Source organism: Eptesicus fuscus, chromosome 3 (genome assembly GCF_027574615.1).
Source record: "Eptesicus fuscus isolate TK198812 chromosome 3, DD_ASM_mEF_20220401, whole genome shotgun sequence".
Classification (NCBI taxonomy): domain Eukaryota; kingdom Metazoa; phylum Chordata; class Mammalia; order Chiroptera; family Vespertilionidae; genus Eptesicus; species Eptesicus fuscus.
The window spans coordinates 70,727,311-70,740,949 of NC_072475.1; the positions used below are offsets into that span (position 1 = coordinate 70,727,311).

The window sequence follows — 13,639 nt, forward strand, 5'->3', positions numbered from 1 at the left end:
TACAAGGGAGCACCCATACGACTGTCAGCTGATTTCTCAATAGAAACTATGCAGGCCAGATGGGAGTGGCAAGAAATATTCAAAGTGATGAATAGCAAGAATCTACAACCAAGATTACTCTACCCAGCAAAGTTATTCAGAATGGAAGGTCAGATAAAGAGCTTCACAGATAAGAAAAAGCTAAAGGAGTTCATCACCACCAAACCAGTATTATATGAAATGCTGAAAGGTATTCTTTAAGAAGAAGAAGAAACAAGTAAAGATAAAAATGATGAACAACAAATACATATCTATCAACAAGTGAATCTAAAAATCAAGTGAATTAAAAATCTGAGGAACAGAATAAACTGGTGAATATAATAGAATCAGAGGCATAGAATGGGAGTGGATTGATAATTCTCAGGGGGAAAGAGGTGTGGGGAGTGCAGGAAGAGACTGGACAAAAACCGTACACCTATGGATGAGGACAGTGAGGGGGGAGGTAAGGGCAGAGGGTGGGGTGGGAACCGGGTGGAGGAGAGCTATGGGGGTAAAAAGGAGAAACAAATGTAATAATCTGAACAATAAAAATTTGTTAAATTTTTAAAAATTTATCTCACATGATTACTCAATAACTGATAATAGCAGTACCAATTTTTATACAGAAATATCAGAAGAAAAAGGAGCTGATTATTTATAAAGGGACAGAAAGTAGTAGATTTTGTCATGATACTCCATTTCTAATTGGGAAAGTCCATTTTTACTAGATCAAGTTTCTCTTTATTTAACCCTTTGTACACCCTTAAGCATCTATAAACGCAAGCGGCGGACCTTTCCCACATTCCACACGTCTATACAAGCAAATCCCACATATCAACTCTAGTCACCCAATTTTAAAATCAGACTTGTTAGTGACATCTCTGGGTTTGTAAAAAAATTATGATAACTTAAATTCATAAATATTCCACTGCATATGGAAGAAATTCCAATATCGATTTATAGGGCTGCCACTCAGAAGCGCGAGAGATAAACACTGCGACACCTGAAATTTTTTTTTTGTTCATTTGCTTGTTATCATGAATTTCACGCTTAAAGTGGTAAACATGGTGTGCATTCTTCATTTTTTTTTTTACAGATTTCTTCTTTGGAGCATCAACAAAATTTAGTGTTTTCATGTCGATGGTTTATTTTTATTTTGTGTTCACTTTTGGTGATATTTCCACAGAACTGCAAATTATCATTATTTTATTATTGAATTTATCACTGTAATGTATTATATGTGGAAATAAAATTCAACCCCCATAAATGGCATCAGATGAAGAAATAATGGAGCCAAGTGCCTCGCAAGAAGAAGATGACATCCTTTATTCAACTCCAAAGTCAGATGATTTTTTTAAATTAAATTCAAAATATCGTGATGTGTAGGGATGATTTCTATTTTGGACACATGGCAGTTAACTGGTTAAGATGAACAATTTTGTAGCAGGAAAGGAGACTAGAATAAGCTCATTAAGGAGATGTAGTCATAAAGTACAAGACAAAAGAAGGAAATAAATTTACGGTATGTGTACCTTTCTCTAGATCAGTGGTTCCCAACATGGGGCACCTGCCCAATGGGGGGCAATTTGATTTTTAAGTTATTAACAGTGAACTTTTTGCATTTCGTATGGTTCTAGGGGCCTCATATACAGTATGTAAATACATAGTGTGAAATATTTATGCAATTCAGTTCTTTATTATATATTTTGAAACTTTATTTGCTATTTCTCATATCACTTCATATTATTATTATTTTTTAACAATTTCTTAGTGATTTCTTCCTCAGTACTTCAACTGTCCTTTCATTCTTTTATTTCTCTCTTTCATGGATGCCATGTTCTTTGGAAGCTTGTTTAGACCAAGTTAATGGCCTTTTAAGCTTCCTCCATGTGAATAGGACTTCACTTTTCTAATAATAAAAATTATATGTCACGGGGTGGGGGAAGCATCAGAATTTTAGAGATGCTTAGGTAGGGCATAGCCAAAAAAAAGGTTGGGAACCACTGCTCTAGATAGAGGCAAAAGAGGAAAATAGAAATTGGCCTACACCTTAAAGTTAGCATGCATTAGCCATATTCTCATTGAAAAATGTTGTGAGTCCATTATTTCAAACTTTCAAAAACAAAACACTTACAGTATAATTAGTAGCTTGAATGTTCCTAAGTGATGCTTCCAGTTGTGTTATCAAGAAACGTAAAGTCAAAGCAGGAACTATTTCCTCCCCATTCTGGCTGTTAGCTGCAACTTCTCTCTATGCAAAATTATTCAGTTGAAAATGTCCTTAAGTTAGAATAAATATCTACATATTTTTATAAATAATACATTTTCATTTTTAAAAATTTGGAATACAGATATAAAGATTTCTTCTTTAAATCCACACAACCCAGATACAACTGTTCTCATACATGTTTGTTTTTAATAAGTCTGTCAAATCTTTGTAACTATTTCCTCAAAACACTAAGAAGCATTATTATGTCTGCCAAGGGGTTGGCAATATCCACTCTTACTTCAGAGGAAAGGGGTAATCCCACTTTATTCTCATATCTTCTGTTCCCTAGCATAACTAAAATCTTCCTTCCAACTCTGAGCCTGTGGTAGTAATCAGGAATGCTGGCTTCAATATCAACACCAGGGTAAGCCATCTGATACTGCAATCTGATTGAAACCAAGCTAATATATGATTTATTATGTACCTTAGTTTGGTATTTACATGGATGAAATCAAAGGAATGACTATGTATTGTTTGTGGTCATTCCCCAATGCCTTATGCCCACAAGTGCTTGGCTTAAATTACATTATCTGTTTAATGATTTACAGACAGTCCTCGGGTTACATCAGACTCGACGTAAGTAATTTCGTGGTTATGTTGCCATCTCCCATTTATTTATAAAAAAAATAAAGTTCCGTCATTTTGACATAAGTACATATGTGCTTTATGTTTTTTATTATTTATTTACCACAAGTAAAGGTCAGGAATTGTTATCTTTCCTTTAAATTTTTTTACTGTTTCACTTCATTACTGCTGTTTATGTGCTCCATGAGAGTGACATAGGTGCTTATGCAGGTAGGTTCCAACTTACCGCGAAAATCGCATTACGTTGCACTGCTGGAACGGATCGCTGATGCAACCCGAGGACCTACTGTATTATCTATTTGGAAAGTTTAACCTACACTTTCTTAACTTGGTGTCTACTATACAATACGTGACTATTTTTCTCCTAGCTAACTAGATGCTTAATTTCAGTCTCCCTAGCACTCAAGTTAATGAACCTCTTCTCCATTGACACACATTCCCTGGATAAATCCAGTCATGTTTTAAACACTGCATATACACCGAGATTTTCCAAATTTATATTTCCAGTTCAGAACTATCACCAGAATTCAAGATTCAACCAGTTACTCAACAATATATCTAAATTTTGAAAAGGCATATAAAACATAACACTGAAGTTCCACCTCTGCCAAATAGTCTAGATACTTTCAGATCCTCTCAATGACAACTAAAAAGCTGGACAAAATATAAAATCTATTTATTTGAAAGCAATGGAAAACTATCAATGGCCAAAATGCAAGAGAGGTGGAAGGGCCAGAAATGTGAGACTGACTTTTGGAGTCACTTTTATCTTTAAGGCAACTGTTGTATTTGGTTGTGGCTGAGATGCTAGGCACATCTCTTAGCAAACTTGCAAAAGTAGGGGGAAAATTGAGAGTTCCTGACCTATCAAGGAAGAGCGGGCCTAGTAACACCTTATTCTTTTGGTTGGGAACCTGAAGAAATATACCGTAAGAGTATCTGTTTTTTTTTTTTTAATTTTATTTCTTTATTAAGTTGTTACATATGTGTCCTATTCCCCCATTACCCACCGTACCCCCTCACTCATACCCTCATCTGTTCCACTTGGAAAAAGACCCTAACACTAGGATTTCAGTGCACGTAGTTTATTTGGGATATGCCCAGAACAGGGTAGGGGAGTGGAGAAAAGATACAGGAAAGCGAAAGCAGGCCTTAAATTAATGGGATGTGTTATTAAAACAGTTACCCACAGTGGGTAACTCTAGTTAACATAACAGGGAAACTGAAAAACAGTAAAAATACAAACCTCAGTATTACACAATGCAAAAGGGAACTGAGGTATTTATATAACAACCCCAAAGTGTTTTCTAGGGTAAAGGGGGGTATTAATTCCTTGGGACTTCAGAACTGCTGAGTACAGCCTTTTGGAGTTCTAGAAGAAAAAAAAAAGGGGGGGGGGGGCCTGAGGCATAGAGATGCAGATACTGAAAACTGGAAGTTGTCCAGAGCAGCGGTCGCCAACCTATCAGACCTCACGGACCACCAGTAGTCTGCAGACCACTGGTTGGTGACCGCTGGTCCAAAGCATACTGAAAGGATAGAAGTCAAGGGATATGGGCAGGGCACTGGCAGTATTTACTGCAAAGGGTAAACCATAAATAGACTCTTCCCTAGGTAACAGAAGTAAAGCTTGAAATGATCTGTCCTTAGTTGAATTAAGTGATATGTCAGAAAAGCACAAGTAAGCATTACTAAGAAATAGTTTGCTCAGTTTTTCTAGTTCTTCTCAAAGGAATGTTCTCTAAACCAATCCAGGCAGTCACTGCAAGTTGCAGAATTCTTTATGATCTTTTAGATCACTATGGAATCTATATTGTCTTCATATTCACATTAATGATTTGGTTATTTTCTTGCCTTTTTACTTTTTCTTTGAACATTCTTACTAGGCATTTATCAATATTATAGGTCTTTTCAAAAGAACAAGTTTTGTCTTTGCTGACCTTCTTTATTACGTGCTTTATTCTATTTTATCAGTTTTAGCTATTTTTATTCCTTCTTTAGACTTTGTTTTTAATTTGCTTTTCTTCCATTAACCTCTTGAACTTTTTATTTAGATTATTGGTATTCAACCTTGCTTTTTATTCTAACATACGCATTTCAAGTTATAAATATTCCTGGAAGCACAGTTTTTACTTAATAACAGTTTTAATATATATATTTTTTTCAGTTTAAACATTTATGTAATTTTCATTATGATGTCTTCTTTGACCCTTAGGTTACCTAGGTTAGAGGTATATAGTATGGAATTCGTGCAAGGGGCTTGGCCCTTGCAGCTCCGGCTGCCTTGTCACCCCGGTTTCGTCTGGAAGGTCATCCAGATGGTCGTTCCCCTGTTCAGCTGTTAGGTCTATTTGCATATTATGCTTTTATTATCTATCTATATAAAAGCCTAAGTGACCGTCGCAATCAAAACGACCAAACTGAGGACCAAACAGGCTGCATGGGGTGACCATACCAGCAGGGGTGTTAGTGAGGGGTGACCAAACAACCAAGAAGTAGGCTGCATGGGGCAACCTGGCCGGCGGAGGGGTTAGTGAGGGGTGACCAAACGACTGAGCAGCAGGCTGCCTGGGGTGACCAGGCCAGCAGGGGGAGCAGTTGGGGGCAACCAGGCCAGTGGGGGTGATCAAGCAGGCAGGCAGGTGAGCGGTTAGAAGCCAGCAGTCCAGGATTGTGAGGGATCCTGGATTGGAGAGGGTGCAGGCTGAGCTGAGAAGACCTTCCCTGCCGTGCATGAATTTCATGCACCGGGCCTCTAGTTATAGATAAAAGCCCAGTGACCAGAACAGCAGAACAACCAGAACAACCAGTGGCTATGATGTGCACTGCAGCAGCCAACCAGCCTGATCCCAGCCATGATCGGCTCCCCCTAATCGGGGGTGGGGCCAGCAGGCCAATAGCCTGCAACCCTTCCCCCCAGCTGGCCCCACCCCCAAGCGGCCCCCAACACCCCGGATCAGGGTCAGGGACAGCCGGTCAACCACCCGCGGCCCCTCAACCTCAATCAGGGGTGGGGCCCAACCTCGATCAGGGGTGAGGCCAGCCGGCCAACTGCCCATGGACCCTCCTCATGGCTGCCCCCCCCCTCTTGTCCCCCAACACCCCATCAGGGATGGGGCCCGCCAGCCAACCTCCTATGGCCTCTCTCCCCCGCTGGCCCAGCCTGATAGGCCCCCATTGGGGTGAGCAGCCCAGACCCCACCCATGCACGAATTCATGCACCAGGCCTCTAGTATATTTTAACTTAAGAATATGACTTTCTAGTTTATCTTTGTTATTGATTCTAAAATAATTGTACAATAGTTAGAGAACATGCTCTGTATGTTTTAATTCTTTGGAATCTGATTAGACTTGCTTTGTGACTTAGCACATGGTCAATTTTTATAAATGTTCTGTGTGCACTTAAAAAGAACATATACAGTATTCTGCCACTGTGAGGTGCAGTGTTTACTAGTATATGTAGTATGTATGTCAGTATATATTATATACACACACACATATATAAACACATGTCAGTGAGATCAAGTTTGTTTCAGCTCTACTAATTTTGTGTCCGTGCTCTATCAGTTATTCATAGAATTATGTTCAATCCCACTAGGATTGTAGAATTATCTATTTCCCCTTTAGCATTATCAATTTTTGTTCACCTTATCATACATAAAAGTTCTATATGTATGTGGGTCTATTTTTGAAATTTATCTTCTATTTTCTAGATTTGTCTAGAGTCAAGAGCAAGTAACAATATTTTAGTTACTAGAGCTCCATAATAAGTTTTAACATCTAAGTGGGCAAATTCCAAGCCCTTTGCAACTACACTTTTCTTCTTAATTTTCTTGGCTATTCTTCCTTTTATTTCCCATTTGAACTTTAGAATTAGCTTTTAGTAATAACAAAACATCATTTTATCATTTTTGATTTATATGATATTTGAACATTTTAATTTCAGGAAAATTGACAGCTTTATCTATATTATTTTCCAAAATGTACTGCTTTCCAATAGGGTCTTCTTTTCTTACTTTTAATGGAGTTTTAGAGATTTTAATTTATTGTTTTAATAGAGTATTGATTTCTAAACTTAAAGTGAAGAAAATCAGTGTGTGGGGGGTACTTGCTTGCTAAAATGGACATTCCTAAACCTAACCCCAGAGATTTAGATCCTTCAGGACTACTATGGTGTTCAGACAGCCTCTGGTAGGTGACTTAGGAAAATCTTTGAGAAATTCTAGTTTATAATCTTATATACTGAGTGGCCATATTATTATGATCGCTGAACACATAATAATCTGGCCCCTCAGTGTATATCCTATATAAAAAAGGCTAATATGCAAATTGTCCCCTTGACCAGGAGTTCGACCAGCAGGCAGGCCGGCCAACTGCCCATGTCCCCTCCCCTTGGCCAGGCTGGCCGGACCCCACCCATGCACGAATTCATGCACCAGGCCTCATATCTCTCTCTATATATATATATTTATATACACACACACACACAATGAGTGGCCAGATTATTATGCATTCAGAGATCATAATAATCTGGCCACTGAGTGTATATCCCTTAGATGTTTCCCTAAGTATTTTACCTTTTTTGTTGCCATTATAAATAAGTATTTTTCTTTCATTTTTACCTTTAATTGGCTATTGTTTGCATATATAAAGGATACCGGGTTCTATTTCTCATTATTGCTTCTGGGTGATTTCCAGAAGATAAGAGGAAAATAGTGGCATTTTTCCATCAATTTCAAACCAGAATATATACTGTGGTAAATTACCTAAGTTAAGGTTATAATTATATGTAGTCTTTAGATATTTTCAGAGTTTTTTTGATTTTTTAATCATAATAGTATTGTCTTGTGGAAATAATGAATGATATATTTTTTCACAGAAAAGGCAAATGTGACCTTTTCAAGACACCTATGGTGTTTTGCTCCCTTCCCACCAATTAGCTGCTACAAAAAGTAGATGATTCTCTTTAACTTTGGAAAACTCCATTAATTTAAAAATTGATACCCATCTTGTACTGAAAATTTCACAACTTATTATCTAGAAAAATGATCTGCAAGATAGAAATCTACAATATATTCTCTAGAATATTTATTTTACTCATGAATCTAAAAGTTTTGGACATTATTTTTATTTTACATTTTTGAAAAATTTGTCAGCGTTTTAAAAATTAGGAAAACCAACTGCACTCCTCTATCCCAGAGTGCCATATTATGGGTTATTAATAAAATTAGAATAAATACTAGACCTTATAATCAACAGCTTACAAACTATTAACCAACATTCCTACCATTATTCTTGAAAGGCTACCACCAACTAACTCTATTTAATTAATAAAAGTCTAGAGTCAAGGTTGACATTAAGCCCTTCACAAGCAATAAGATGGAGACTTCAAGACTTTAGCTATACTATTGTGATACAAAAAAGAGTTACTATTAAAAGAAAAGGCACATATATTGCTCTCTGCCCCAAGTACCTGCTTATATTTGGTCTTTGAGAGCAGCTAAAATACTTGGAATTTCTTAAGTGAAAGAAGTGTATTTTGTTCTAATGAAGTGACCCTTGGTAGGCTCCCAGATAAGGGTTAGTCACCATAAAAATCAAGCCAAGAATAAAAGCTTGGAACTTTTAGCCCCATTGAATGAGAAACTGAAATTTGAATTATTAATTGATGACGCCTACATAATGAAGCATCCATAAAAAATCCTAAAAAGGGGTTTGGAGAGCTTCCAGTCTGGTGAACATGAACACGTGCCAGGAGAAGGGTACACCCAGACTCCCCTAGAACAGAAGCTCCTGCACTCAGGACCCTTCCATACCTTGACCTGGATGTACATCTGTATCCTTTATCATGAACTATACTGTGTAATAAAATAGTAAACATAAGTGTTTCCCCAAGTCCTGTGGACTGTTCTAGCAAGTCATTCCAATCAAGTGGTGGTTGTTAGTACTCCAATTTATAGCCAGTGGATCAGAAGTACTGAGGACAACCTAGGACTGGCGAATGACATCTGAATTGGGGGCAACATTGTGGTACTGGGACCTTAACCTGTGGGATCTGATACTAACTCCAGGTAGATGGTATCAGAATTGAAATGACTTGTAAGACACCCAGCTAGCCTTGGAGAATTGATCAGTGTGGAAATAAACCCTCATATCTACTTTCAGAAATGCTGTGAGTATGGAGGCAGTATGAGAGTAAAGGAACATAAAGTGTTTTCCTAGATAGTTACATACAGAGGGCTATACTTCTGCCCCAATGAACAAATTATCTTACCTGCATAGTTTGGAAAGAAAAATTTTCTTCTACAAACTTCTTAATGTAAGGGACCACACCTTTTGGTAGATTATTAATTGTACTCAATAACTTCTTCACCTCTAATAGTAGATTAACAGGCATAAGATTAGAAGGTATGTCCTTTTCCTGTTTATCCTAGAAGACATTATTAAAAATTTACACAATTATATTTGGCTAATATTAAAACCAAACTATTTTTAAAAAGAGCAAATCACTATGATAGACTACAGAAAACCCAAATAAGAGTAAGACATTCTTCTGCTCTCAAGGAACTTACAACATTATAGGAAGTTTAAGACCAAAACTCAAGAAGCTTTCTTATGAGGAATGTCATTATAAATTCATTTGAAAGTTATAAACAAAGTAGAAATTCAAAGATAAGGATAAATGACACCTTTTTTAAATAGGGTGATGGTATAGGAAACATGAACAATTTTAGGCATAAGTATGAGTTACAACTTAAAAAATAGTTTTTCTTGAGAAATACAAAGCATGCACTGAATTGGTAATTTAAAGCATAAAAATGCTGAGTTTAAAATATTACATAGTTTAGTCTACATAATAATATGAAAACTATTTCTAAGAATGGTTTTTACATTAGTTGTGAGGAGTGGGTGGGCAACAGAAATGGATAAAGGGCCTGGAACAGATGGATGATGGCCTTCCTTCAAACCTTAACAAGATATCATAGCTTCTATACCCTGCTGAAACTTTGCAAATATGAGTATGTTGCTACTGATCTCTGAATATCAGAACAGCTTCTTACTGCAGAGGCCATAAAGGGCTGGAGTCACTGAAAATGCCCTTCCATGGAGTTACTCTGACTATAACTAGGAACCAATAAAGTCAATTCAGAACTATCTGCCTACTCTCCACTTTTGGGTTTGAGTCTTTTTATTATTATTATTATTATTATTATTATTATTATTATTTCAGAGAGGAAGGGAAAAGGAGAGAGAGAGATTAACATCAACGATGAAAGAGAATCCTGTACGCCCCCACACTGGAGATTGAGCCCACAACCAGGCATGTGCCCTGACCAAGAATCAAATCGTGACCTCCTGGTTCATAGGTCGACGCTCAACCACAGAGTCATGCTAGCTGGGCTGGATTTGAGTCTTAAATTAAGATTCCTCCATCTCCAACAATACCCAACAAATACACCTTACTTTTTATAGTACTTCATTACATAAAAATTATATCCAAAAATGCAGGAAAACGTCATAAATTTTCTAAAGGGTATATAAGTGTATGTTGTGCTATTCTTACTATTCTTGCAATTTTTCTGTTGGTTTAAAATTTCTCAAAAGGTAAAAAAAAAAAAAGAACTTCCATAAACTAGACAAGCGCTTATAAAGAATGACCACTAGCCCTGGCTGGTTTGGCTCTGTGGATAGAGCGTCGGCCTATGGACTGGGGGGGTCCAGGGTTCGATTCCAGTCAAAGGCATGTACCTTGGTTGCAGGCGCATCCCCAGTAGGGGGTATGCAGGAGGCAGCTGATCGATGTTTCTCTCTCATCAATGTCTCTATCCCTCTCCTCTCCTCTCTGTAAAAAGGCAATAAAAATATACATTAAAAAAGAAAAGAATGACCACTGTCACCCTGGCCGGTGTGTTCAGTGGTTAGAGTGTCTGCCCATATACTGAAAGGTCTCAGGTTTGATTCCTGGTCAAGGGCACATACCTGGGTTGCAGGTTCCATCCCCGGTCCCTGGTAGGGGCACATGCTGGAGGCAGCCAATCAATATGTCTCTCTCACATTGATGTTTCTCTCTCTCTTCCTCTTCTATCCTCTCTCTCTTCCTCCATCCCTCCCTTCCACTCTCTCCAAAAATCAATGGGAAAAATATCCGTAGGTGAGGATTAACAACAGCAAAAAAAGATCACTCCCTTCTCTGAAATCAATATATATATATATATATATATATATATATATATATATGGAGAGAGAGAGAGAGAGAGAGAGATGATAAAAACAGGGAAGAGAATTAACTTCAGAAACAACTCAGTGAATTTCTTACTAAATAAAATTCGGTATATGTGTATGATTTCTTTGTATGTATATTGTTTTCATTTTGATTGAATTTTGCCTTTAAAGACAAATAAGAGATTTCTTAAAACCAACTGTTAAAATGTTTCTGGGCAAGTCAACTCAATTATCTATTAATTTTAACTTATAGTGAAGATTGGTGCACAGAATGATAACTTTGAGACACAGATATCAATTATCAAAGCAAGACTTAATTAAGAGCATAATCTTACTTATTAAAATACAAAAGTGAAATTTAATTATTTTTAAAATAATTAAATTAATTAGAGTTAACATTACACTACCTGCTTTAGTCAATACTAATTAACTAACAATTAATGAAATTTAAATTTTCTCTTACCAGTTGATCAGTTAACTTTTCTACCTTATTCTCAGTTTCTTCCTTAGTCTCCTCCTCCACAGGAAGATGCCTATTTTAAATAAAAAAGAAAGGTGTACTCAGGGTATCTCCTTATAAAGAACATAATTAAATTTAGTAATAAAAACTCTAACAAGTGAAATTTTGTCTGAAAGTTTCAGAAGTGTAAAATTGTGTTATCAAAGACTGATAAAAGGAGGTAGGTGCCCTATCTCTTTAGGGACTCAAAGAAATTATGCCATGTCCTAACTGTATGTGGTAGAGAGAATATAAAACTGATATAAAGGAAACTCCATCTTCAAACAGACACATAGTAGAGCAAAAAAATGGCGGGGAGGGGGGGGAGGATTAGCTTATAGCACTGTTTCAATGTAAAGAAAAAAGGTTCTTGAAAAGGTTGATGTTTTGTTTTATGTAAGTACATATGTATGTCTTTATGAAGATAATAAAGGTTTAGGAAGGATCTATTAGACAGATCATTTTATTTTTTGTTTCAGGTTCCTAGCCTTACAATTGTCCAGTTTTCCAAAATGATTTTTTAAAATTCAAGCAGAATATAATATTTATAAAACTGGCAACTATTTTTGTAAAAGGAATAATTTGACAAGTTTTGCTTTTGACATTGGCCTGAAATTTGAACATATGCAGTATTATATACTAAAATTAAAATTTTATTTATAAAATATCTTTGCCTACATACAGAAGCATGACACAGGACTCAAAATATAAGAACCATAACACAGTCATATATGATTTATATGATCTTAATTTTATATACTTGCAGAGATAAAACTGAGGTAAGAAACTTCTATCAATTGATTTACTCAGAACTGTACTTTATAAATATTACCCCATTTTACTTCACATTTATGTACTCATTTGACAGAAAATTCTTTACCATCTACTTTGTGCAAACTGATTTTTTTTTTAGGGGAAAGTGGGACAGATAAAAAGTATAGCATTATTCACACAATGAAAGTTTCAACAAAAAATGATTCTTACACAGAAACAATGTTTCACAATATGATTCTCAGTGCTCTTTAAAATAACATGAAAAAGAAAATCCTATTTACTAGTATTTCCAACTATCTACTGTACAGTTTCTGTAAGAATATCTTAACAGCATCTTAAGTTACATCCAAAACTGAGCTCATTATCTGTCCTCTCTTTGCTTCTCACACAAACACACATTAAACCTGTCTCTTTTTGAGATCCCCATATTAATTAGCGGTATAATCAATATAATCTGTATACATAAAGAGCCAGGGTCCATCGCATCCAAAATGACTGGAGGAATGACGGAACACCAGGTGGGGGGGGGGGGGCGGGGTAGGATCCCGGGGCAAGGTCGTTAGCCACTGGTCCAGGCCGGAGGGAAGCCTAATGACCTCGCCACTGCCTCCTTGGTTGCCTCCAGGAGGACCTGGGCCCTCCCCTCTGTGGACCAGAGGCCCTTTTCCTGATACCATGTTCCCAGGATCTCTCAGACCCATTTGTGGAAGTCAGGAAATACTGCGTGTGGTCATTTCGCCCTGGGGACTCCCAGGGCTGACAGCAAGGGTAGTGGGGTCCCCTCTGTTATGCAATCCAGGGTCGATACATCCTAATGTTGACTCTGACAGGACTTGGGCCGGTCCTCTGCGTATGTGAGGTCCCGCTCCCTATACCAAAGCCCCCAAGTCTCTGAGATCCAGATGCAAAAATTGCCTGTCATCCCACACTGGGGACTCCCAAAGCTTACACTGGGGGAGGGCATTGGTGGGGTCCCCTCTGTTGTGACATCCAGAGTCCCTTTAGTGTTTCCTTGGGATCCTCACCTTAACTCTGGCAGGTCTTGGGCCGGTCCTCTGCGTATCTGAGATCCACTCCCTATACCAAAGCCCCCGAGTCTCTGAGACCCGGATGCAGAAATCGCCGGATGACTCTGTTCTAGGGTCCAGGGTCCCTTCCTCCTCCTTCATGTTCCTCACCTTGAGCCCTGGCAGGTCCTGGGATCCTCCCTCTGTTGACCCAAGGCCAGACTCCTCAGATCAAGGCCTCACTGCCCTGAGTCCTCTATAGGA

The 13,639-nt window shown here is 37.6% G+C and overlaps 1 protein-coding gene across 1 annotated transcript in view; it reads right to left on the reverse strand.

Moving 5' to 3' along the window:
• Nucleotides 1–13,639, reverse strand: part of DZIP3 (DAZ interacting zinc finger protein 3) — a 135,199-nt gene that overhangs the window by 106,332 nt on the left and 15,228 nt on the right. The window contains exons 3-5 of the mRNA XM_028153242.2: nt 11,559–11,628; nt 9,147–9,302; nt 2,153–2,269 (exon numbers count right to left, since the gene is read on the reverse strand). Coding sequence (XP_028009043.2) covers nt 2,153–2,269; nt 9,147–9,302; nt 11,559–11,628 — 343 coding nt within the window. The remainder of the gene's footprint in view (nt 1–2,152; nt 2,270–9,146; nt 9,303–11,558; nt 11,629–13,639) is intronic.